This window comes from Podarcis cretensis, assembly GCF_951804945.1.
Source record: "Podarcis cretensis genome assembly, chromosome: 8".
NCBI lineage: Eukaryota > Metazoa > Chordata > Lepidosauria > Squamata > Lacertidae > Podarcis > Podarcis cretensis.
Genome location: NC_137177.1, coordinates 87667101 through 87693063, shown reverse-complemented (window position 1 = coordinate 87693063; position 25963 = coordinate 87667101). Strand labels below are relative to the sequence as shown.

At 51.6% G+C, this 25963-nt stretch overlaps 3 protein-coding genes across 5 annotated transcripts in view; 1 reads left to right on the top strand and 2 right to left on the bottom strand.

Moving 5' to 3' along the window:
• Positions 1–6112, bottom strand: part of DMTN (dematin actin binding protein) — a 60369-nt gene extending 54257 nt beyond the window's left edge. For 2 of the 3 annotated variants that reach the window (XM_079987578.1, XM_079987576.1), the window contains exon 1: positions 5086–5227. The gene's annotated coding sequence lies outside the window, so the exon portion shown is untranslated. Of the gene's footprint in view, positions 1–5085 lie in introns of all 3 variants that reach the window. The other variant, XM_079987577.1, reaches the window with a different exon arrangement.
• Positions 6113–11344: 5232 nt separating this feature from the next.
• On the top strand, positions 11345–18231 carry PBDC1 (polysaccharide biosynthesis domain containing 1). The gene is made up of 6 exons (XM_079987629.1): positions 11345–11407; positions 11524–11589; positions 11691–11750; positions 17191–17331; positions 17416–17527; positions 17830–18231. The coding sequence occupies exons 1-6, from the start codon at positions 11372–11374 to the stop codon at positions 17946–17948; spliced, it is 534 nt and encodes a 177-aa protein (XP_079843755.1). The 5' UTR covers positions 11345–11371; the 3' UTR covers positions 17949–18231.
• Positions 18232–19688: 1457 nt separating this feature from the next.
• Positions 19689–25963, bottom strand: part of XPO7 (exportin 7) — a 50741-nt gene continuing 44466 nt past the window's right edge. Inside the window, exons 23-28 of the mRNA XM_079987446.1 lie at positions 25656–25870; positions 24690–24828; positions 24045–24205; positions 22733–22831; positions 22475–22602; positions 19689–21146 (exon numbers count right to left, since the gene is read on the bottom strand). Of these exons, the coding sequence (XP_079843572.1) occupies positions 21053–21146; positions 22475–22602; positions 22733–22831; positions 24045–24205; positions 24690–24828; positions 25656–25870 (836 nt within the window). The 3' untranslated portion in view covers positions 19689–21052. The remainder of the gene's footprint in view (positions 21147–22474; positions 22603–22732; positions 22832–24044; positions 24206–24689; positions 24829–25655; positions 25871–25963) is intronic.

Here is a 25963-nt window from a genome sequence, read left to right as displayed (position 1 = left end):
AAGCCAGGGAAGTCCCCAAATAGGAGTTCCAACACAGAAGGAGAAAGGAAAAAGGAAAGAGGGGGAGGGAATCAAATTGATTCCAAGCCAAAGGCCTGGCGGAACAACTAGGGAGGGAGTTGGGCCATTAGATGGCATGGGGAGGGGAAGGTGTGCTAAAGGATGAAAAGGAAATTGCAGAGAGGCTGGATAAATTACCGGGTATCTGCATCCTATGTTAGTCACCTTCCCCCCTAAAGCCCCCAATGTAACACAGAAACGTAAGAAGAGCCGGATGGATCAGGTCAATGGCCCACCTAGGCCAGCATCCAGTTTTCACAGTAGGCAAAGAGATACCCCTTCTGGGAAGCCCACAAGCGACAGGACCCAGACACAAGATCCCTCTTCCATCCTGTGGTTTTCAGCAACTGGTAGACAGAAGCACTGCTGCCTCCCTTAGGTGCCAACTCCCTGTGGCCCTGGATGCCCGAGCACCCACAAAATTTCCCATGAAGGGGCTGGGCACCCACAATGTTTGGTGCCAGAGCCATGTACACTACATGGCACCCACTGCCTCGGGCACCCATGGTCACGGGGTCAAGCGGGCACTCCTGCTGCCTTCAACAATCTTTTCCTTCCAAAGGAGTTTCCAATGGAGCCAGTCTGGTGTAGTGGTTAAGAGTGGTGGACTCGTAATCTGGTGAACCGGGTTTGCTTCCCTGCTCCTCCACCTGCAGCTGCTGGGTGACCTTGGGCCCCTCTCAGCCCCACTCACCTCACAGAGTGTTTGTTGTGGAGGAGGAAGGGAAAGGAGATGGTTAGCTGCTTTGAGACTCCTTAAAGGTAAAGGGACCCCTGACCATTGGGTCCAGTCGTGGCCGACTCTGGGGTTGCGGTGCTCATCTTGCTTTATTGGCCGAGGGAGCCGGTATACAGCTTCCGGGTCATGTGGCCAGCATGACTAAGCCGCTTCTGGCGAACCAGAGCAGTGCACAGAAACGCCATTTACCTTCCCACCGGAGCGGAACCTATTTATCTACTTGCACTTTGACGTGCTTTCAAACTGCTAGGTTGGCAGGAGCTCACCCCGTCATGGGGATTCAAACCGCCAACCTTCTGATCGGCAAGTCCTAGGCTCTGTGGTTTAACCCACAGCGCCACCAGTGATAAAGCAGGATATCAAATCCAAACTCTTCTTTTTGTCAGTAAACATGGGGATAAGGGTAGCCGCCAAACAGATCTAGTGTTGCGCTGGTGTGAAATGGCACCCATGAGGTCTTCCACTGGCACTCCATAAATAAAGACTGTGAGTCTTCCCCCACCTGCGGCCCCCTTGCCATGCGGTGATGAGAGTGATTACCTCTCCTCCCCACCCCCCAACAGTAGATACTGCTGAAGGAAAAAGTTGGGAAGAAGAGGAGTGGTCTTCTGTGGCTGTTAGAGAGTCACTTGGCAGCGGCACAAGAATTGCTTAGAAATGGGGGGAACCCAAGGAAGCAGAATGTTGCAAGTCTCAGGACTTTCCCCACTCAGCACAAACTAAGGAATTTGCTCCCACAACCAATGACGCCATGATGGCTTCCAGCTTGGCTGACCTTAAAGAGAATTTAGGCAGATTCGTGGAGGAGAAGGTGGGAGATGACCACTAGGCATGATGGCTATGCTCTACCTCCAGTAGGGTGGGGGAGCGGGCTATGGACACCCACGCCTTCCTGTCCCACTGGGCAGGACCCTTCTTCGTTACTAAAGCAGATCTCATGTCACGGCAATCTGTTTTTCGAGGGAGGCTTCCATCTAAGAGCCCTTGATGGAGTATCCCCCCCCCCCCATCATAAAATTGCTTTTCTAGTGTGGCAATCAGGAGCGTGGCCAGGATGCGCCTCAGCGGACCGTGAGTGGGGCCTTGCTTGCCACTCTTTCTCTCTTTTAATCACAGCCAAGGACACAGAATCACAGATTCACAGAACTGTGGTGTTGGAAGGGACCCACTGGGTCATCTAGTCCAACCCCCTCGGCTTTGTCCCCCTTGAGAATTCCCTGCACCAAAGAGCAGGTGGGATATTCAGTCTGGAGCAGGAAAAAGGACCTAGAGGCCTCTGCTGCTGCTCTACAGCTCATTTCCAGATCTGGGGTCCTGATTCAGCAGGCAAGTCTCAGGCTGGCCCAGGTGGGCTAAGCGGAGTTTGCTTCCTCTGTCCCGCCCTCCCAGCCTCAAAACATTTGGGGCTTTCTTCCCACCCCCTTGGCGCCCCTCTTTTTCTTCCTTGCACTGTTTGTGGTTCTAACAAAGGAGCTCCTGAGCTTGGCGGGCGGGGACTTAGAGCCACAGGGGCGCACCGGAAGTTGCCTTGGGCAGTCAGATCAATGGCCCACCTAGCCACATACAGCCCACACTGACTGGCAGCCAAAGCTCTGTCAGAGTTGCAGGTAGGGATCTCGTTGCGGACAAAACGGAGGCCTTTTGCACAGCTTCCCCCCGGGAAATAAAGGAAGAACGACGAGTGGGGCAGATACGTGGAAAACTTTAATTTCCACGAGGCAACTCGGGCATTAACGGTTTGCGCGCCGGGGAGGAGAGGCGGGTGCAGCGGTGTGCGTGGTCCCGCTCCGGAATCGCCGCCCGGGGATCGCCTCTTGCAAACCGCGGAGGGCAACGCTGGCCGTCGAGGGACGCTTTGCAAGGCGAATTACGCGCTCGGCGGCTCCCGCGCCAATAAAAGCTCCTTTTGGAACTTTAGACGCCGGAGGCTGCCACGCCCGTCGGAGCTCTAGTCAACTCTCGGGGGACCCCCGGGCACGTCCAGTCCGGGAGAGGCTGACCTGCCAGCCGTTAGCTCGGCTGCTCCCGATCCCTTCTTAGCCTTTACCAGGGAGTAGGGAAGGAGGCCCACCTCACGGAGGGCGCTGGACGGGAGCGAGGCCAGTCCTCTCGAGGAGACTCGGACACAGTGGCGTAGCGTGGGGGGTGCAGGGGGGGCCGGCCGCACCGGGCGCAACATCTGGGGGTTAGGGTTAGGGGGCGCAAATCCACGGGTTAGGGGCGCAAATCCACGGGTTAGGGGGTGCAAATTACTTGCCTTGCCCCGGGTACTGACAACCCACGCTACGCCACTGCTCGGACAGGAACTTGGAAAAGGTCGCCGGAGCCAAATTTGTACCCCAGCGGAGGACCCTCCCTCGCATACTCAGCTGCCAACTTTTCTTGGCCGGACTCCCGTGCCTTTAAGAACAGCCCGACGGAGCCCGATTCACGCCGTCAAGCAGCGCTTCCTATGTCCCGGAGTCCCGACCGCCATCCCGGCATCTGTGTTCCTGTGCGCAGTTCGAGCACGACATGTGGCACAGGAGCCGCGCCGGAAAAAAGTTGGCAACCCTGCTTAATCTGGTTGGTTAGACGCCGAGACTGGCGCTCTTGGCCTCTCCCTTCCCTGGCTGTGAGGAACAACAAGGCAGAGTCCGCCGGGGGTGCCTTCTGCAGCACCCCCCCGGAAAGGAACAGCTCAGCGCTGGCCCGGCCTGGGCGACGCTTCCCAAGCCGCCTCCCGCTCGACGGCCGCCAAAATTAGTCTAATTACGCAGTAGATGCAACGAAAGGAAGGAGCGATTCCTAGCTAGCTTGGGGAGGAAAGGGGGCTCAGGCCGGACTGGCTTATTTGCCCCCTCCGCCCTGTCTTCGAGAGGTCTACGACAGACAAAAACCCAACAGGTGTACCCCCAACTGCCTCCGCAGAAAATCGCCACTTACCAGGCCGGGCGAGCGAGGCTGCTGCTTGCGGGGACTGCGCGGGCAGCGCCGAGCACCCGACGCCGAAGGCTGCCGCTCCGAGGGCGCGCGCGTTGTGTGCCTGGGAGCCTCCGCCCGCCGCCGCCGGGGAAGCAGCCAGCCAGCCAGCGGAGCGTCGTGACGAAGCACCAGCGGGCCGCGCCCGGCTGGAGGAGGAGGCCTGCGGGGAGAGACGGGGTCCGCCAGGGGCCGGGCCGCCTCTGGGCCGGAGGATCAGGCCCTGCACTTGCCTCGCCTAGCTGGGGAGGCTCTAGAGCTGCCAGCCCGCGCTGGATTTGGACCCCCGCCTCAGCCCAGCACATACTGCCCCGGTCTTTGACGGGCGCCCAACAGGTGCAGCGCTGCACCTGTTTCGGAGGTTGACGCCCTCCAGGCCATGACTTATCTGCCCCCACCGCATCCCCATGAGCTGGCAGTCATTATGACACCTTCCCCACCCGGCGCCCAAAGGTGCTTCAATCCCCAACCCCCCCACGAGAGGGGCTTGGAGCCCCCGCCTTCGAGGCCAGCCCTGCCCGCGCACTCCTGCGCTCCCTCGCCCAGGTAGTTTGAAGAAAGCTCCCCCTGCCCTCCCCCTACTCCATGCAACTGCTTTCGCAGCTCTGCCCCTTCCCCAAATGGCTCAGTGGCGCCCCCTACGGACCCTGCGCCGGAACCCTCCCCGCTGGGAAGGCCGAGGGATCCGACGCAGCAATCGCTTCCGCGCTCAGGCTGAGTCCCGGGCTGTTGCCTCTTCAGGGTCTCTCCTTCCTGCCCGAGGGGCTTCTCCATCCTACAAAGACCACCAGGCCAGGTGGAGGGCGGGCAGCTGGGGGACGGGACGGACCATGGAAGAGCCCCATTTAAAAGGCCCAAGGCGGGGGAGGGGACTTCAGTCCAAGCTGGACAGACCCTCCCGGAAAGGGCCTCTCCGAGCGCCCCTACGAGGAAGCAGCCGGCGACCCAGCTCGGATTGATTCCATTTCCATAGACCGATTCCACGCGACTCCAGTCCTGGGGGGTCCCATGCAACCCCCCCCTCCCCCAGCAAAGCAGCAGGGCCGGCGGGCAGCCTCGGCTTCCCCTGGACGTGGAGCTGCTCCTGCCGGGAGCTCCGGGTACCGGGAGCCAAAGGCCAGGGCGATGCCTCCTGGCGCGCCCTAGCGCCTCGCCCCAGTGTCCGGCGCTTGGATGCCCTTGGCCGGGGCGGTGGCGCAGCCTCGCCCTGCAAGGCAGCAATAGGCGTCCTCTGGAGCCGGGCAGAGCTCGGGCCCAGCCGGCCGCCCCTCCTGCGCCGCGCCTGGCCCGCCGGCCTCTGCCCGCCCTTGGAGCCCTTCGCCTACCTTCAGAGGCGCGACGCGGGCCCGACGGCGGGCGGGGCGCTGGTCCTTCCCGGCGGCGGCGGCGGCGCCATCCTCGTTGCTGCTGCTGCTGCTGCTGCTGCCTCCCGCATCTCTCGCCTGGCGCTGCGCGTTGCCAGCGCGACCGCCCGGCCGCCTCCCGCAGCAACCCGCGTGGGGAGGAGGAGCAGCCGCTGCTGCCGCTGCGCAAGGCGGGGGAAGAGGCGAGCGAGCGGCAGCCCCCTCCTCTCGCCGGGCAGACGTCCTGGGGGGCCGCGGGGGCCGGCCGGACAGCGCCCAGCCTCCACCAAAGGCGCCTCCCCAGCGAGACCATCCCTGCTGGAGCCCGGCCCCGGCCCCTGCGTGCGCGCCCGGCACCTCGGAGCTGGGGGATGGCAGCTCGGGGCGCCCGGACCCCGGGCAGGATCGGAGCTGGCGATCTGCCATAACGCAGAGGGGAGAGGAGGGTCTGCCTGGAGGCACAACCGCACCCCCGACCCCGCCAAGCCCAGCCCCGTCTCGTCCTTCTCCATGTCCCCTTCGGATGGTATTTAGACCGGGGAGGGCGCACCTTCCGTGAGCGGGAGGATTAACTCGCCATTGAGCTCGACTGTCCTGCCCCCCAGCGAGGACGAGGGATAGGGGGCGGTGGAAGCGTCTCCCTCCTTTTGCTCAGGGGCTTCTTGGCATCCCCGGCAGGGCGCGCCACCGGGGAAGCTCCGGCGCACCCGCAGCCACCCGCCCCGAGGACCTTGCCTGCTGCTGGAGCCGCCCTGCGGAGCAAGATGGACGGGCCTGGCCCGTGGGGGGGGGGGGCAGGCTGATCGCACCCCCCACTGGGCGCAAGCCCTCCCCTGGAAGAGTCGGGGGCAGCGCAGGGGGGCCGCCAGCGCCTGCTCATCCGAAGGGGGCTGGCCGGCGCCTCTCCGGGGAATTTCGCGTCCTTTGAATTAGCCTGATTGTCTCCGTGCAGCTCGGAGTTTCAGCCTCAAGCGCCTCGATGTTTTGGGGTGGTTTGACCCCCACGTTGCCTCATGGGGCTCATTAGCGTACCGTTATAAGGCGGCGGGAGGTTCTGGCAGAAGCGGTGGGCCGCTTTCATCCCTGGCCAAGATGCCCCCCCCCTCCACGCATCCCCTCCTTGCAAAGAGCCTGCTGCGTAAACGGGCACAACGCAGCAGCAGCAGCAGCCGTCATCAGCAGGCAGCGGGCAGAACTGCAGTCTTCTGGTGCCCTCTGGGGCCTACAGATGGTAGGGCAGCCGATAACTTTTATTTCAGGTGCATCTTCATCATCACAAATACTACTACAATATTTGCATACAGTACTGCCACCGTTTTCTCCAAGGAACTCACGACAGAAGATACGATAAAGGCATGTGCAGTACAGAGGTAGCAAGTTTCCCCCTTTCGCTGTCATGTTAGATAGAAACTGCAGGTATTCAGGATCTAGACACATCAAAGAAATGTTTTAGTTAAACGTGTTTTAAACTTTGTATGAGAAATCAGGTTAGCAAAAACGAAACTTCACGGCGCCATCTGGTGTCACAGTGTTAGAAAGTGTTTTAATGTTGTACTGTATTTTAATCTTGTTTTTAAGTTGTATTCATTCAACTTGTTTTTATTATTGGTTGTTAGCCACCCTGAGCCCGGCCTTGGCTGGGGAGGGTGGGGTATAAATAAAATTTATTATTATTATAATTATTATTATTAACAACGCATGTAAAGCGCTTTTTCTTTGCCAATGTAGCTGAACTTTTGGAACTCACTGACACAAGACGGGATGGTGGCTAGCGGCTTAGATGGCTATCAAAGGGGATTGGACGAATGGGAGGAGGAGGAGGAGGCTACCAAAGGCAACCAGTCAGGATGTCTATATGGAACCTCCAGCATCAGAGGCAGTCTACCACTGAATATCACCTGCTAGAGAACAGAAGCTGCAGAAGACTTCTCCCCTGCTGGTGAGCATCCTGGAGGCATCCAGCTGCCCCCTGTTCTCAACTATAGCTCCAGGTGTAACAAGAAAAGGGAGGTGGTCCACAACTTGAAGCTCTTGCCTCCATAGCAGAAGGCTTGTGGCCCTTTGCTCTGGGGTTGGAGGGGCTGCCGCAGCAGCATCTCTGTACCTCGCCCTCCATGTTGTGTTGTTGTTGTTGTTTAGTCATTTAGTCGTGTCCTACTCTTCGTGACCCCCTGGACCAGAGCACGCCAGGCACTCCTGTCTTCCGCTGCCTCCCGCAGTTTGGTCAAACTCATCTTAATAGCTTCGAGAACACTGTCCAACTATCTCGTCCTCTGTTGTTCCCTTCTCCTTGTGTCCTCCATCTTTCCCAACATCAGGGTCTTTTCCAGGGAGTCTTCTCTTCTCATGAGGTGGCCAAAGTATTGGAGCCTCAGCTTCAGGATCTGTCCTTCCAGTGAGCACTCAGGGCTGATTTCCTTCGGAACGGATAGGTTTGATCTTCTTGCAGTCCATGGGACTCTCAAGAGTCTCCTCCAGCACCAGAATTCAAAAGCATCAATTCTTTGGCGATCAGCCTTCTTTATGGTCCAGCTCTCACTTCCATACATCACTACTGGGAAAACCAGAGCTTTAACTAGACGGACCTTTGTTGGCAAGGTGATGTCTCTGCTTTTTAAGATGCTGTCTAGGTTTGTCCCTCCAACTGTTACTGGGGCACAATTCCCTTCAGGCCCAGCCAACAAGGGCGGGTCTCTCTCAAGTGACTTGCAGGGTCAGGAGGTCACCCAATTCTGTCCCAGCAGAAGAGCTCTGTAGCCACAAAACTCACACTCTGCACTTGCCATAAATCAGTGGTTCCCAAACTACCCCCACGGACCGCTTGAAAACTGCTCAGGGTCTTAGCACCACTGTGCAAGATGTGGTGTGCTTTTTAATTTTTGCTTTTAATTTTATTTCTTATCGTTTGAATACTTTAGATTAGAATACCGGTTGTAATACAGGAAAATATAAGGAGCACGCTGCTTGCAAGAGAAAGATCTGGCTGCCCGGGAGTTGTGCTGCCTGTTGCACAGAGCGAAGAATCATAGAACTGCAAGCTAGGAGGAATCCCAAGGGCCATCTAGCCCACTCCGTGAAATGCAGGAACCCTTCCCAGAGAACAGAGCACAGGTGTTGAATAAAACTGGACAAAAGCAGCCATTGAAATGCCATTGGAAACGAGAGACGGATAAGAGGAGATATGGTACAAAAAGTGAATAAGGAGTGGGCTATCTTTAAGGAAGACATCAAAAATTATGTGGAAAAAGTAGAATTTCTGACAGATACTGAGTGAATCCAGAAAATGATTAGATTGAAAGGAGAGTAAAGATAAAAGAAGAGATTAAAGAAGTAATGAAATGCGTTTAAGCTAGTTGGAAAAATAAAGTAGCGTGACAAGAACAGCTGGAAGTCATTTGGTGGGTGTCCGTATGGGGTAGGTGTGTAGGTACGTTGATATGTATAGTATACGTAGCTAAAGGTAAAGGGACCCTTGACCATTAAGTCCAGTCGCGGATGACTCTGGGGTTGGGGCGCTCATCTCGCTTTGCAGGCCAAGGGAGCCCGCGTTTGTCCGCAGACAGCTTCCGGGTCATGTGGCCAGCATGACAAAGCCGCTTCTGGCAAACCAGAGCAGCGCACAGAAATGCCGTTTACCTTCCCGCCGGAGCGGTACCTGTTTATCTTCTTGCACTTCATGCTTTCGAACTGCTAGGTTGGCAGGAGCAGGGACCGAGCAACGAGAGCTCACCCCGTCGCGGGGATTCGAACCGCCGACCTTCTGATCGGCAAGTCCTAGGCTCTGTGGTTTAACCCACAGCGCCACCCGCATCCCTCGGTTTCCATAAAGGTAAAGGTAAAGGTACCCCTGCCCGTACGGGCCAGTCGTGTCCGACTCTAGGGTTGTGCGCCCATCTCACTTAAGAGGCCCGGGGCCAGCGCTGTCCGCAGACATTTCCAGGTCACGTGGCCAGCGTGATGAAGCGGCTCTGGCGAGCCTGCACCAGCGCAGCACATGGAAACGCTGTTTACCTTCCCACTATAAAGCGGTACCTATTTATCTACTTGCACTTAGGGGTGCTTTCGAACTGCTAGGTGGGCAGGAGCTGGGACCGAAAGACGGGAGCTCAACCCGCTGCGGGGATTTGAACCGCCGACCATACGATCGGCAAGTCCTAGACACTGAGGTTTTACCCACAGCGCCACCTGCGTCCCTTTTTTTTTTTTTTGCGTCCCTTTTCCCCCGGTTTCCATAGACAGGTTCAAAAGAGCCAGGTGCAAAGATGGAACAATAATTTGTTTGGGTATCAAAGAGATCTTAGCAAACACCTCGTTCCAACATTCAGTTATGTAAAGTATAGGTAGGTATTATATAATGTAGGATGTTTTATGTTATGAAAATGTTTTATGTTGTGTACGTGTATTGTGTAAATGTATATGTATGTGTTTTATATGTTAATAATAAAAGGAATATAATGAAAATGATATACAGGTGGTACATGACACCAGTCAAGCTTGCAAAAATCTATCATCTGCCCGATAATAAATGTTGGAAATGTAAAGAGACCGAAGGTACATTCTTTCACATTTGGTGGACGTGCCCAAGGATTAAGACCTTCTGGGAGATGATCTATAATGAAATGAAAAAGGTATTTAAATATACCTTTCTGAAGAAACCAGAGGCCTTTCTCCTGGGCATGGTCGGCCAATTGGTGCCAAAGAAGGACAGAACTTTTTTTATGTATGCCACAACAGCAGCAAGAATACTCATCGCAAAGTATTGGAAGACACAAGATCTACCCACCCGGGAAGAATGGCAGATGAAGGTGATGGACTATATGGAACTGGCGGAAATGACTGGCAGAATCCGAGACCTGGGAGAAGAGTCGGTGGAGGAAGATTGGAGGAAATTTAAAGACTACTTACAGAAACACTGTAAAATTAATATCTGTTAGAAGGATGTTGGAATAATATTATATGATTTTAGCAGGAATGATATAAAGGATTTGGGAATAACTGACTGTTAATTGGTGAAAGGAGGAAAAGTAAAGTTACATTATATTAAGACAATTTACAGGACAAAAAGGGAAAGGATTTGCTGAAATGGATAATTGACCTAGAATACAAAAAAGGGAGGTGTGAGGAGGTCAAGGAAATAAGCTAATGAAAGATTAGTAATGAGGAGATCTGATGCATTTTTTTCCTGCGTTTTTGTTTTTGTTTAATGGGTCTTATTTCTCTGTTTTTTTATATATTGTGATGTGCTGTTTTGCTTTTGTTTAATGTGGAATTTTTACTTTTTCTTTCTGTAATTTTTAAAACTTTAATAAATATTATTTATAAATAATAATTTGTTTTTGTTTTTGTTTAATGGGTCTTATTTCTCTGTTTTTTTATATATTGTGATGTGCTGTTTTGCTTTTGTTTAATGTGGAATTTTTACTTTTTCTTTCTGTAATTTTTAAAACTTTAATAAATATTATTTATAAATAATAATTTGTTTTTGTTTTTGTTTAATGGGTCTTATTTCTCTGTTTTTTTTATATATGTTGTGATGTGTTGTTTTGCTTTTGTTTAATGTGGAATTTTTACTTTTTCTTTCTGTAGTTTTTAAAACTTTAATAAATATTATTTATAAATAATAATTTTTGTTTTTGTTTAATGGGTCTTATTTCTCTGTTTTTTTATATATTGTGATGTGCTGTTTTGCTTTTGTTTAATTTGGAATTTTTACTTTTTCTTTCTGCAATTTTTAAAACTTTAATAAATATTATTTATAAATAATAATTTGTTTTTGTTTAATGGGTCTTATTTCTCTGTTTTTTATATATATTGTGTTGTGTTGTTTTGCTTTTGTTTAATGTGGAATTTTTACTTTTTCTTTCTGTAATTTTTAAAACTTTAATAAATATTTATAATAATTTTCGTTTTTGTTTAATGGGTCTTATTTCTCTGTTTTTTTAATATATGTTGTGATGTGCTGTTTTGTTTTTGTTTAATGTGGTAATTTTTACTTTTTTCTTTCTGCAATTTTTAAAACTTTAATAAATATTATTTAATAAAAAAGAATAATAAAAGGAAACGAGAGGCGGAGGGGTGTGCCCATCTTCGGGGGGGGGGCGCCCTTGAAACCAAAGGATCCCGCCAACCCCGCTCGCCCCTCTCCTCGCCCGGGCCGCTCTCAGTTCCCTGCCCCGCTCAGCCTCCAGGGGCCAAGCCCCGCCCCCCCGCACTCCAGGGCCCCGCCCCTTCCCTCGGCGCCTGCGCACAGCCCCGCCCCGCGACCAAGATGGCGGCGCCCACGGGAGGCGGCCTGGCCGCGCTGGTGAGCGTGCGGGAGAGGGGAAGGGGCGGCCGGGTTGCCATGGCGACGACGTCGCCCCCCCCCCGTCCCGCATCCTCACCGGCTCTCTTTCTCTCTCTCTCTCTCCCACCTTGCAGGGCGCCCATGAAGCCGCCGCCGCCGCCGCCGCCCTCTCGCTGCCGGCCGAGGCCTACGGGAACGACGTGAGCCAGGGGCCGGGTGGGGGGCGGGGGGCGGGCCGGACCCTCGCGGGGACACCGGGAGCAGCCTGGGACCTCCTCTCTCTCTCTCTCTCTCTTTGCAGCCCACCGTGGAGATGGTCTGGGCCATGAAGGCCCACCAGCATGCCGAGGTCTACTTCAACGTGAGTCCTATGGGTGGGGGGGGGGAGGGGTGTTGTTGTTGTTTAGTCGTTTAGTCGTGTCCGACTCTTCGTGACCCCATGGACCAGAGAACGCCAGGCACTCTTGTCTTCCACTGCCCCCCGCAGTTTGGTCAAACTCATGCTGGTGGCTTCGAGAACACTGTCCAACCATCTCGTCCTCTGTCGCCCCCTTCTCCTTGTGCCCTCCATCTTCCCCAACATCAGGGTCTTCTCCAGGGAGTCTTCTCTTCTCATGAGGTGGCCAAAGTATTGGAGCCTCAGCTTCAGGATCTGTCCTTCCAGTGAGCACTCAGGGCTGATTTCCTTCAGAATGGAGAGATTTGATCTTCTTGCAGTCCATGGGACTCTCACAGACAGTGTTCCATTAGATCAGCCTCCCCAGACATTTTGGACTTCCCAACAGCGCCCCCGACCAGCACAACCACCTGCTGTTGTAGAGTACAATCGCATCTTAACAGACATTTAATATAGTGACAATCAGTCGTATAGTATATGTATAGTGACAGGCAATCATATGTTGTTGTTGTTTAGTCGTTTAGTCGTGTCCGACTCTTCGTGACCCCATGGACCAGAGAACGCCAGGCACTCCTGTCTTCCACTGCCCCCCGCAGCTTGGTCAGACTCATGCTGGTAACCTCGAAAACACTATCCAACCATCTCGTCCTCTGTCGCCCCCTTCTCCTTGTGCCCTCCATCTTTCCCAACATCAGGATCTTCTCCAGGGAGTCTTCTCTTCTCATGAGGTGGCCATAGTACTGGAGCCTCAGCTTCACAATCTGTCCTTCCAGTGAGCACTCAGGGCTGATTTCCTTCAGAATGGAGAGGTTTGATCTTCTTGCAGTCCATGGGATTCTCAAGAGTCTCCTCCAGCACCAGAATTCAAAAGCATCAATTCTTCGGCGATCAGCCTTCTTTATGGTCCAGCTCTCATTTCCATACATCATGACTGGGAAAGCCATAGCTTTAACTATACAGGACTTTTATCTTTGTTGTTGTTGTTGTTTAGTCGTTTAGTCGTGTCCGACTCTTCGTGACCCCCTGGACCAGAGCACGCCAGGCACTCCTGTCTTCCACTGCCTCCCGCAGTTTGGTCAAACTCATGCTGGTAGCTTCGAGAACACTGTCCAACCATCTTGTCCTCTGTCGTCCCCTTCTCCTTGTGCCCTCCATCTTTCCCAACATCAGTGTCTTTTCTAGGGAGTCTTCTCTTCTCATGAGGTGGCCAAAGTCTTGGAGCCTCAGCTTCACAATCTGTCCTTCCAGTGAGCCCTCAGGGCTGATTTCCTTCAGAATGGAGAGGTTTGATCTTCTTGCAGTCCATGGGACTCTCAACAGTCGCCTCCAGCACCAGAATTCAAAAGCATCAATTCTTCGGCGATCAGCCTTCTTTATGGTCCAGCTCTCACTTCCATACATCACCTTTGTTGTTGTTGTTTAGTCGTTTAGTTGTGTCCGACTCTTCGTGACCCCATGGACCAGAGAACGCCAGGCACTCCTGTCCTCCACTGCCCCCCGCAGCTTGGTCAGACTCATGCTGGTAACCTCGAAAACACTATCCAACCATCTCGTCCTCTGTCGCCCCCTTCTCCTTGTGCCCTCCATCTTTCCCAACATCAGGGTCTTCTTCAGTGATCAGCCTTCTTTATGGTCCAGCTCTCACTTCCATACATCACTACTGGGAAAACCATAGCTTTAACTATACGGACCTTTGTTGGCAAGGTGATGTCTCTACTTCGCCACGGCAAGGCAGTGATCCATGAAGGGGGGGGAGGGGGGGCTCCCTGCTAGGCCACAGGAGGAGGAGGAGGAGGGGAGCCGGCCCTGCCTTTGGAGGTGTCAACGAACCCGATACTGCATCGCCCCTCAATCCGGTCGCCCCCGCTCGGTACTAATTCGTCTTATTTATTTATTTATTTATTTATTTTAAAAAAATAATATTTATTAAAGTTTCAAAAATTACAGAAAGGAAAAAGGAAAAATGCCACATTAAACAAAAACAAAACAACACATCGCAATATAAAAAAACAAGAAAAAAAACAGAAATACAACCCATTAAACAAAAACAAAAACCAGAGAAATAAGACCCATTAAACAAAAACAAAAACGCAGAAAAAAAATACATCAGATCTCCTCATTACTAATCTTTCATTAGCTTATTTCCTTGACCTCCTCACACCTCCCTTTTTTGTATTCTAGGTCAATTATCCATTTCAGCAAATCCTTTCCCTCTTTTAAAATTTTTGTCCTGTAAATTGTCTTAGTATAATGTAACTTTACTTTTCCTCCTTTCACCAATTGACAGTCAGTTATTCCCAAATTCTTTATATCATTCCTCCTAAAATCATATAATATTATTCCAACATCCTTCTGACAGATATTAATTTTACAATGTTTCTGTAAGTAGTCTTTAAATTTCCTCCAGTCTTCTTCCACCGACTCTTCTCCCTGGTCTCGGATTCTGCCAGTCATTTCCGCCAGTTCCATATAGTCCATCACCTTCATCTGCCATTCTTCCCGGGTGGGTAAATCTTGTGTCTGGTATTAATTCGTCTTACAGTGGTACTTCGGGTTAAGTACCACTTTAGCCAATGGGGCCTCCCGCTGCCGCCGTGCGATTTCTGTTCTCATCCTGAAGCAAAGTTCTTAACCCAAGGTACTATTTCTGGGTTAGCGGAGTACCACATTAGCTAAAGTGGCACTTCAGGTTAAGAACAGTTTCAGGTTAAGAACAGACCTCTGGAACAAATTATGTACTTAAGCTGAGGTAAAGGTAAAAAGGTAAAGGTACCCCTGCCCGTACGGGCCAGTCTTGACAGACTCTGGGGTTGTGCGCCCATCTCACTTAAGAGGCCAGGGGCCAGCGCTGTCCGGAGACACTTCCGGGTCACGTGGCCAGTGTGACATCGCTGCTCTGGCAAGCCAGAGCCGCACACGGAAACGCCGTTTACCTTCCCGCTGGTAAGCGGTCCCTATTTATCTACTTGCACCCGGAGGTGCTTTCGAACTGCTAGGTTGGCAGGCGCTGGGACCGAGCAGCGGGAGCGCACCCCGCCGCAGGGATTCGAACCGCCGACCTTTCGATCGGCAAGCCCTAGGCACTGAGGCTTTTACCCACAGCGCCACCCGCGTCCCTATAAAGCTGAGGTACCACTGTATAAAAGCAACTTCCAAGTATAAAAACAAGGCGAGACCAAAGACACATAAGCCTCGAGTGTCAGAAGGCAAAGAGGTGCATCCTCCAAGCCCCGGAGGATGACATGGAGGCTCCCAGGTGGAGGAGGAGGAGGAGAGTGGCAAAAATGTCCCATTGCTTGCCTTGAGCAGGTTTTAGGCATTTGGGGGCGGGGAGCTGTGCTTCTGCCTAAAGAGTGCCTGTGTGTGCTCAAGCACACTTATTTATTGCATTTATATCCACCCTTTTTTTCTTCCAAGAAACTCAAGTTGGTCACATGGTTCTTCCCCCCCCCCTATTTAAGCCCCACGTAGGTTAGGTTGGGGACGCAGGTGGCGCTGTGGGTTAAAGCCTCAGCGCCTAGGGCTTGCCGATCGAAAGGTCGGCGGTTCGAATCCCTGCGGCGGGATGCGCTCCCGCTGCTCGGTCCCAGCGCCTGCCAACCTAGCAGCTCGAAAGCACCTCCGGGTGCAAGTAGATAAATAGGGACCGCTTACCAGCGGGAAGGTAAACGGCGTTTCCGTGTGCGGCTCTGGCTCGCCAGAGCAGCGATGTCACGCTGGCCACGTGACCCAGAAGTGTCTCCGGACAGCGCTGGCCCCTGGCCTCTTAAGTGAGATGGGCGCACAACCCCAGAGTCTGTCAAGACTGGCCCGTACGGGCAGGGGTACCTTTACCTTTACCTTTAGGTTAGGTTGAGGCAGTGATGGCCCACCCCCAAGCTTTCCCAGTGAGTTTCATGGCTAGCAGGGATTTGAACCCTTGTCTTCCAGGTCCCAGTCCTGCGGCAAAGCACACTTTGCTTGGCTCACTTAATTCAGTGTACACATTTGAGGGCACTCCCACATCCAGGTACCGTATTTTTCGCACCATAGGGTGCACCGGACCATAGGGCGCACCCAGTTTTTAGGGGGGGGGGGGATCAAGAAAAAAAATATTTTTTACCCCCCAGCCCCAAAGAGCAGCGTACAGGCTGCGCACAACCTCTCCCTGCCGGAGGGGTTGCGCGCAGCTATGGCACAAGCCAAGGCAGCGAGCGGGATGGATCCCGCTCGCTGTTTTGGCTTCCCCTTTAGCCCCGTGCAGCCTCTCCTTGCCAGGAGGCGCTGCGTGTGGCTAAAGAATCCATAGCCCGTGCAGCCGCGCAACCCCTTTAAAGAGATCACGGCTTCTTCTGGCTTTTCTGGGAGGTGGGGGGGGGATTCCCTCACCTCTTGCAAAAGCCCGCAGAAGCCGTGCAACCCCTTTAGAGAGATGGCGGCTTCTTCTGGCTTTTCTGGGAGGTGGGAGAAGGGACTGATGCGGCCAGTCAGTCCCTTCTCCCTCCTGTGGAAAAGCCCACAAGAGCACACGGAGCTTGTGTGCGGCTCTTGGGGGCTTTTCCCGCCTGCCTCCCCCCTGCATTCGCTCCATAGGACGCACACACATTTTCTCTTGCTTTTTAGGAGGGAAAAAGTGTGTCCAAGGTGCGAAAAATACGGTAATTGATGTTTGTATGACAGCGGTGCTCTCCAGGTAGTTCAGGAGCAGGTGTTTCTGCTGGCTTTTCAGCTAGCATTGGGTAATATCCTCAGCAGTGACTGGTTCATTGTATAAATTGGGGGCTAGTTTTTGGCTGGCCTTGGGATCCCAGCCACTAATTCTGATCACCAGTTTCCCTCCCACTGGGTTAGATAGAATCCAATTGCAAAATATCTCCGCTCTTCTCTGAGGGCTTAATTGATGCTCAGCAAAGGAGCTCAGAGTTTCATGGCTGAGGAACTGTTATATAAGCTTCCTCTGGCCACAGAAACATGTGCAGCATGTAGGTGGGGCATCCTCCACATTGTGGTCAAGAGCTCCCATTTCCGCAGCAAAGGGAATATATATTTTTTTCTGGTTTAGCCTTCATGCTCTGGACACCTTGGGCATAAAGCTGCCAGCCACCCCAACCTTAAGGAGGGCATTGGGAGCAATACAGGACAACCCTTTCCTAGCCCCACAGCTCCAGCATTTTATGACTTTGGTGTCAGTTAGTTGGCAGGATTGGCCACATATTTGTCAAAGCCGCTTGGAGTCTTGAGGTCTTGTCACGAAGTCTTTTCCTCCCATGTTTTGTAGGTGCTTTGAGTGTGAGCCCTACACCACAAAACTGGTGTTCAGAAGGCTTGCTCCAGTCACTTAACGGCCTGGATGAAAGAGTGGTGGTAGCAGCAATCCTGTTTTCTGTTCTTCCCACTTAACCTTGCCTACTTTCCCCATGCGTAGCTCATTTCTTCAGTTGATCCCAAATTCCTGAAACTTACCAAAGCTGACGACCAGATCTACACTGAATTCAGGAAGGACTTTAACCATCTTAAGATTGATGTGCTCGACCCGGAGGATCTTAAATCCGAACCTGCTAAAGAGGTTTGTGCTGGGCGTGAGGCTTGAGGCTGGTTGCTCTTGAGACTCTTGCGGGGCAGGAAGTAACCGAATGCTCTTCCTCCACAGAAATGGCGTCCATTCTGCTTGCAGTTTGACGGAGTAGTTGAGGACTTTAATTATGGCACACTTTTACGTCTGGATTGCAGTAAAGGTTACACAGAAGAGAACACAGTATTTGGTAAGGTAACTTTTTTCTGCTTTCAGTTGTGCTTCCTCTGGCCAGGTCATAGTCATATAGCTGTGGAGTTGGAAGGGATCCTATGAGCCATTGGTCCAACCCCCTGCATGCGGCTGATGCCTAGAATGGCTTTGCTGGTCAGTCCAAGAGCATCTTTGATTAAGGAAAATACAGTCCCTCCCACTGCACATGCACCCTCCCTCCCAGTCCTTTGTTCCACACTTCCTTTGTGGTGTATTAGTTGGAAACTGGAGTGAGATCCCTAAGTGTTATGCCCATCCTAAACAAAGTTCTCTTCCTAGCAACCAGAATCCAATTCTTCGCCATTGAAATAGCCCGTAACCGAGAAGGCTACAACAGTGTGGTCTACAACAGTGCCAAGAAAGCCAGCTCAGCCACAGAAGAGGTTAGCTCCGGGTGAGACGTTCTGCTCTCAGAAAGGGCAACACGTTCAGAATGGACAGGGATCATGGCTTTGCACCAGCATCAACTCTAGCCGAGCTGCAGACTGTTCCTGTTTCAATGCAGAGGTGTAAGAGCCACAGCTGCTGCTGGAATGTTGTTTAAGGTGCCAAAATGATCTAAATAATGGATTAACAGTGACGCATTTGTGGGCTCAGCCAAAGCAACAGACTCTGATAATGTCAAGAGTCCAAATACTATGGAAACGAACTCAACATTAAAAGCTTAAATGAAAATCAGCAGCAGGTGAGTCCTAATTGGTCCCTGGTTTTTGTACCCTCTCTCACTGATTTGCAGAATACAACAAACTTAAAAGCTGTGGGATGATCGCAGGTAATCAACACAAACGACCACGTTAAATATGGTTACCAAGCTACAAGTCACACTCAAAGCTGCCCTGTATCCTGAGAGGGATATTCACCCACACTGTAGGATACCGTCATGTTTCCCAAAAAGCAAATTGGCACCAATAATCTCAAAAAAATCTTGTCGGGTGCTGGTATGCTGTTCTATGCTTCGTCTAGAACAGGGGTTGGCAACCTGTGGCCCATAGGCCACAAGCAGCCCATGGGGGTAGTTTATATGGCCCCCGAGCCGCCCCCGAACTGAGCTGCCTGCTCAATGAGTCCCCACACGCTGCGCTAAGCTGGCGAAGCAGGGACTCACTTCCGCAGCAACGGAAATCGCGTCTGCACAGACGCGATCCGGCCCACAGAGCGATCTCCACGGGAGTGAATCAGCCCAGGCGAGGTAAACCTTGCCGCCCCCTGGTCTAGAATGAGTGTGCCTGTCATGTACCTAAGGCACCCACCCTTGCATGTGCCTGAGCCAAAAGAAAAGAAAAAAGCTTCCTCAATGTGGGTATTGACAGTTGAGGCTTAAAAGCAGCATTGCAAATAAACTTGAATAGCAGCTTTTGTATTGTGTATCTGCTCTAGCCCTGAATGTGAAGAGCTGGCTGTGGAGATTAAAATGGGTTCAGGGGAGAGCTACAAATCAGGTTTACTACCATATTCCTCTAACAGCTCCTCTAACTTATCAGAGTATCGAAATCTGCAGCATAAAAAAGGAGTTTGGAGAAGCAGTCCAGTGTCGTCGTCCCCTGCAACAAGCCTGTACCGTACAACTGCATCTTATGTGGGGGTTTGGTTCCACGGGTTCTGTGTATATGCAGAAATGTGTGCACTCAAGCCCTTTGAAGCCACCCCTGCACAAGCATCCCAGGGCTTCCAGAACTCTCACACACATTAAAGAGCTTTGCTTCCCAAGAAATCCAGAGAGCTCAAAAGCTTTTTGCACTGGGTTTTCACAGCGCAAAAAGAACTTTTAAGCACTCTGCTTCACTTGCATCTGAAGTTACAGGATTTCAATCAGCGGCCTTCAACTGCCTGTCGTTGAAATTGCACAGATTGAATGCATGTAAGATGCAACCACGCTGTGTTTGCAAATGCTGCGCGTGAGATCCTTTTAACCTGGCTACTTTCAGAGATGGTTATGGTACCGTCACCTCTCCTCCCGTCCCCCCTCTCGCCCCTCTGCTATATTTTTCCAGCAGGGATGAGGAAGCAAGCAGGTGCTAAGAGGGTTGCCTACTGCTGGCAAGAAGTTACACTCTTGTTCCCAGGCACCCTCCTGTTGGCTCGTGGTCATCGCACACCATCGTCATTTAACGTCACACAAGAGTAACACTCTGGCCTGGTTCCACACAGCTCAGTAGAAACCACTGAAGTTTATTTGCAGCCACAATGCTTACACTGTATGCAGCAAACACCCTTACAAGTCATCCAGCAATCTGCTCACGCAAAAAGGACCCAACACACAGTCGCCAGAGGAGAAAGAACAAAAAAGAATAAAAACCGAGGAGGTGCTATCTGGGAAGAGAAACCAGGGCAGGCTAGGGCTGGGCTAGGGTGGGCACAGAACTAGCAGCAAGAAGAATGGGGAAGTACAAGGCAAACAGGTCATTTCCCCCCATTATTTTCTCTTAAGTAAATTTAAATATTGAAAAACATTGATGTTGGTGCAGCATTTTTTTTGGAGGGGGGGGGATAATGGACTTTTCTCAAGGGGAATTGTTACATGTCATGCTGAGCTTGCCTTGGTAGCAAGCCTGTGCCCACTCCCCACAGTCCCTACTGTAGACAGGCAGCAGAGATGACCTCAGGAAGCCAATGGCCAGACTCTACAAGGCAAGGCAGTTCACCGAGGCTGCCTTTTGGGGAGGAGAGAAACAAGCTCAGGCCCTGAAGCAGATTCTCTATGCATTTTCCAGCAGCTGAGAAACAAGGAGGTTCACACACGGAGGGAAAAAGCCTGGTGCAATGTTCTGGGGAGGGGAGGTGAGGCATGGACAGAGCAGCTCAGGCTTCCTTGGGCTGGCCAGCTGGGACCAGGCGGGAAGAGAGCTGTGTCAGTTTGATGGGGCAGAAGGGATGGACACTCACGGAACAGCATGGAGCATGGCATGGCTTTGAGTTCCTAACAAGAAGGGGTGGGGAGGGGAGAAGGAAGATTGGGGTAGGATGGTGCAAGTTAAAAGGGATGTATAAGAAAAATATACATTTGGAATTTTACACTTCTTGTGCCTCTCTCTCTACACTGGTTACTAAATATAACTCTGCACTTTCACACCCCCTTGCCCAGGAACACGGCAGGTGGCCAGGAGACACAGCTTCCTCACTCACATACAACCCTCACTTCAGCATTGGTGCACTAAACTCTGTAAAAATTTCAGTCACACTTTTTTTTTTTTTTTAAACTTGAGTCAATATAAACCTTGTTCAAAATGTTATGAAAAAATGTACATGTTTATACAAGGCAGGCTGCGGCAGGACGCTGGGGTTCCTCTCCAACATTCACCCAGGGAAATACGCTGGTCTCCCCCTTGCTCCGCCCCCCCAAGGAAACGAGCCCCCTCTGCCCTGGTGAACTTTTTTTTTTAAACACCCCTTCCTCCTGCAGCCTAGCCCCAGAGACCAGCAGGGATCAGAAATGCCCTTTTGTCTTTCCATCGGAAAAGTTAACCTCCCCGGCCCGGGCCAGAGAGAGGTTCCTTGCGAGATGTCAGCTCATCATGTCGTTGCTGTTTACCCCATAGGCGGAGTTCTTCATAGAGTCATTTACCTCCCGCCGGAATGCAGACAGGTTCTGTGTAAACCTGCCAAGGAGGCAAGCCAAAGCTGGGTTAGAAAGCGGGCAAAATCCACCATCACAAGATGTTAGTCAACCTATTAAATACAGGCAGCAATCATTTTAGGCATGTCCAATGGACATGCGATCGCCAACGTGTGGGCCTTGGAAGAAGGCAGAATGGGGTGAGGTGCACTTAAACGTGCTCTGCCGACACGCATGGGGACCGGGAGAGGAACCCCCGCACGAGACGGTCACCATCTGTACTGACAACTGAACTCTCAGAATCACTTGGAAAGCTGCTCAGTGAAGTGTAAGGACAGTTCTCGATTTTGCTGCAGGGATGTGAATTGGTAACTTCATTTAAGGCACTTTAAGAAAAGCAAATGAAAATAAAGTGTATAGCCCTTTCTTGAGGCACGGCAAGTCAGCGTTTGGTAAAGACTTGCAGGGGTCATCATTTGTGTCCTGGTTTCTTGCGAGGCTCTTTAGACCCTGACTCTCTTCCCATTAAGTTCTACCCCTCTCTGATCTTTCCCTTAAATTTGCTTTAACATCTCCATTCTCTGAAAATCTCTGTTTTGAACAATAATTCTGTAATAATCAGCTGGAAAGCTAGGCTGATAGCAGCTGTGTGCACACATTCCCTGAAGCTGGGCCAACTGGTACCTGCAAAATATTCTTGGAATGGGTTTCCACAGCCACCCTAGGCAGGCTGTCCCATCCCTGAACTGCTCTTCAAGTTGGGAAGACATTCCTAACGGTTGGGGTGGAATGGCCGAAGCCAAGTCCGCTCCCTTACTTTTGATCAAGAACTGTTTCCGCACCAATTTCCTTTCTGACACCCAAAAGCTGCTGACGTTTCCTATTTTCCACTCCCACCTCCCTAAAATAATCTATTTAGGACAGTTAAGCATGTTCGCTTTTAGCCTGCAGAACAGGCTTTGCAAAGTATTATATTCTTCTGCTCAGGGCCTTGCTAATTAGGAAATGTCAGGACTTAATGAGAAGGGCACGTGGGGGCAGAGGCAAAGACTGTTTTAAATACTTGCAAGTACAGGGTTCTTGCTTCTGCCCTCAAATAAGAGTTACTGTGAACATTCCCAATTCCTAATATCCGCCCCGTGTCTGAGTCACTAGTGTTGTCCAGCAAATTCCAAGCAGCTCTTAAGGAGCTCATGACCTCATATGTTTTCCAGTGGAGCAACGTTACAGAGAGAAGCTCTGGAGGCAAAGGGTCTCCCCTGACGCCCGCGATGGCTCCTGGAGGGCCTTGAGTTGCTGGCAGCCTCAGGGGAGATTTCTATCCCCAGCTGTTATGCAGTCTGCTCTCTGCAGCAGAGGAGAGATACTGACCTATCGCGATTCTTGGTGAGCAAATTACGCTCTATGCCTTCCATTAGATTTTCAAAGCAGAGGTGCATAGCTTGCTGCTTCTCTGGAGGCTGGCTGTTCACTATACTGTTCCGTAGGTCTGAGAAATACTGGAAGGGGGAGAAAAGAGGGGATGCTGGTTTAGTTATCCAAGGGACTGTGCTGACAGGAGTCAGCATCTCCTGAGCACTCCTTTTAAAGAGTCCCAGCCGTTGAACAACTCTCTAAGAAGTGCCTTACCTTTTCATTGAGCAGTATCAAACCAAGCAGAGGCCGAGACATGGACCACTGATTCCTGCAGTCCTCAAAGATGATGATATTCAACACTGTTGATAGCATCTAGAAGGAAAGAGCAAAATCAAGCAAGCTGTTACATTCTTCAGAGATTGCAGGGACTTTTTTGAAATAGACGTATGACTGAATAAAACCATTTAAAGGGGGAAGGGTCTGCTGCATGTCTGCTTGTAGGCAGTCAGTCAAGGAAACTTAACTCTGCGTGATGGTAATGTGCATCCTTAAGCACACCAGAAGACTCATCCAGTCTGTTCAGTGTGACCTGGATGAGCATGACAGGTAATGATGGGCATCAGCTAAGTCACTACCCTTGCTGGGCTGGGGCGCAGACTCTCTCTTGCCCTGTCCAGTAGCCTTAACTGAGCCTTGGCAGGTGCACACAAGAATAGCCACACAAGAATTCTCAAGCTTGCACTGAAAGGAATGAGCAGGGAGGCTGCAAATTAGCATCTTGTTGCAGGTGCTTCCCGACTGGCCTCTTGCTCGGGAGAGCTGAGACGCATCATCAGCTCTGATGTGACAGGCTGCCAGCCCCATCAGGTCTCCTCTCCTCTCAACTGCTGAGACAGCCATTCTCCACCAGATGGCCTCAGTGGGAGACACAGGAAACCGGGCTTGTTCCATCTGCTTTGCTAGATGCCCAGCTCCACCAGGCACCTCCTGCTCCTGAACTTTTTTTAAAAATAAGATTGTAAACCTGTAGGTAAGGACTGTCTTGTTTGGATTGTATGCAAGCCCCTCTGGGAGTCATTTTGCCTAAAGAATGGGATTTGTTGTTGTTGTTTAATCGTGTCCGACTCTTCGTGACCCCATGGGCCAGAGCATGCTAGGCACCCCTGACTTCCACTGCCTCCCGCAGTTTGATCAAACTCATGTTGGTCACTTCGAGAACACTGTCCAACCATCTCGTCCCCTTCTCCTAGTGCCCTCCATCTTTCCCAACATCAGGGTCTTTTCCAGGGAGTCTTCTCTTCTCACGAGGTGGCCAAAGTATTGGAGCCTCAGCTTCAGGATCTGTCCTTCCAGTGAGCACTCAGGGCTGATTTCCTTCAGAATGGATAGGTTTGATCTTCTTGCAGTCCATGGGACTCTCAAGAGTCTCCTCCAGCACCAGAATTCAAAAGAATCAATTCTTCGGCGAAAGAATGGAAATGCACTAAATAAATCAGTGTTGGGCCTCAGCAATTCAGCTCCATGAGTGTCACAGGATTAGCCAAGGAGGCCACTGGCTGCGACCAGTACCTGCACCCCTCCTTACCTGCTGGATCATCTCTGGGTGCTGCTGCATGATGTGCAGGAACCGGTCGCTCTCCTGTGTCAGGGGGGCAGCCCTCTTCTTGGTGCTGCGGGAGAGCTGCTTGAAGAGATAGGTGACAATGTGGTCCAGGCAGGAGCAGCAGCCAGTGCAAACCATGGTGTCTACAAAGACAGGAAAGAAGGGGCAGAGTGGGGTGACTCCCAATACCTCAAGGACCGCCTCTCCCCATATGAACCGACCCTAACTGTGATCGTCACCTGAGGCCCTTCTTCATGTGCCTCCTCCACAGGAAGTCCAGAGGGTGGCAACACGAGAACGGGCCTTTTCAACTGTGGCTCCCCATTACTGGAACACTCTCCTCAAGGAGGCTCGCCTGGCGCCATCATTCTGTACCTTTAATTATCTGTCTAGGTGCCTATGGCTGCAGACTTGTGATGCGTCTCAATTGCCCAGTCTCTTCCTCCTGACCCCTGTTCCACCACCACTGGCAGCTGCCTCACAAGGAGGCACCCCACCCCACAGGTCACTGGCCCCTTGGATCTTCCTCCCCACTGCTTTCTCTGCCCAAACATCCCCCGACTCCTCAGGCTCCTGCCCATCCCTGACACATCCAAGGAGACACACAGAGAACATGGATACACTCACCTAGTGCTGTGAGACCTTCCGAAATAGAAGAAAGAATATACATTATTACGTGCGGCTCCAGGCTAGCTATAAAATTCATGTGGTCCTGGGTGAGTACTTCCAGTAATGAATAATAGGACTGGCTGAGTTTAGGGTAGTCCTGCAAACAAAGGAAAGGAGAATGTGGGTATGACAGATGTGAAGAGTCATATCCTGGCGCGTCCCAAAACTGCTACAGGGAGCAACAGCACAGTGCTTATACAACCCCACTGCAACCCTGCTGTCAGAAGCAGTGTGTTTCAAAGCATCTCTCCCATTACGGGAAATACAGCTTTTTGATTGTTGAGCTTGTGCAAGGCACTAGCCCATGTACTGTGAACCTTCAACACCAGAATTTCAAGGTGTGTGTTTGCAATGAGAGGTGGTAAGTGAGAGGAGGAATTTGTGGTTTTATTCTCCACAGCACACTTTCTCGTTCTTCAGCATCTACCGACCAACTTCCCATTTGGATCCCACGACGCCATGTTAACCCCATGGTTTTGTCTAGCAAGGGGCATTAGCCTTCCTGCCCAAATCACCTGTTAGTGGCAACATGCAGGGTTCAGTGCAGACCTTGTAGCACAGGTTGTCAAAAACAACATGGGGGGGGGGGAAATACATAAAGGCATGAGAAAGGTGGAAACCAACTGTGACACTTGTGCACAGGTAGCGCAGTAAAACAAGGGGCTGTATGCGAAGCAGCGCTGAGCCAGGATCCCATCAGTGCAAGGATTATCACTAGTGTGACAGAACTTCTTCCCCTGCACGCCTGCAAATCTGTTCCAGGGGCTCTTCCAACACTCAAGCAGGTTTGAGGATTGTGTGGGGAGAAGTATTGTTGTGCTAGTGATAATCCTTGCGTTTATGGGATGAGTTTGTGGAATGCTGCCCAAGGTGCCCCAAAGTGGGGGAAGGTTTGAGGGCCTGATGCAAGGCGGACAAGCTCACCAGAAGGTCGCTGTGGGGGATGGAGAGCAGGAGTTTGATGAAGGTTTGCAAGGCGTTGTCAAGTGCGTCGTCCCCATACAGACGGAAGACACCGAAATTGACATAGCTGCCGCTCAGGGCAGCTTTTAACATGGAGAAGCAGATGGAAATCCCTTTGAGCTTCAAGGCATACACTTGATCCTTTGGAACCTCCCCCAAGGTTAGGATGCGGTTTCCTGCAAAAGCATTTTTTAAAAGGCTAGTTATCTCAACTCTGCTCAGTACATTTCCCTTTTAACCTCAGCCCAGAGTATATTATTCTCAGGAGG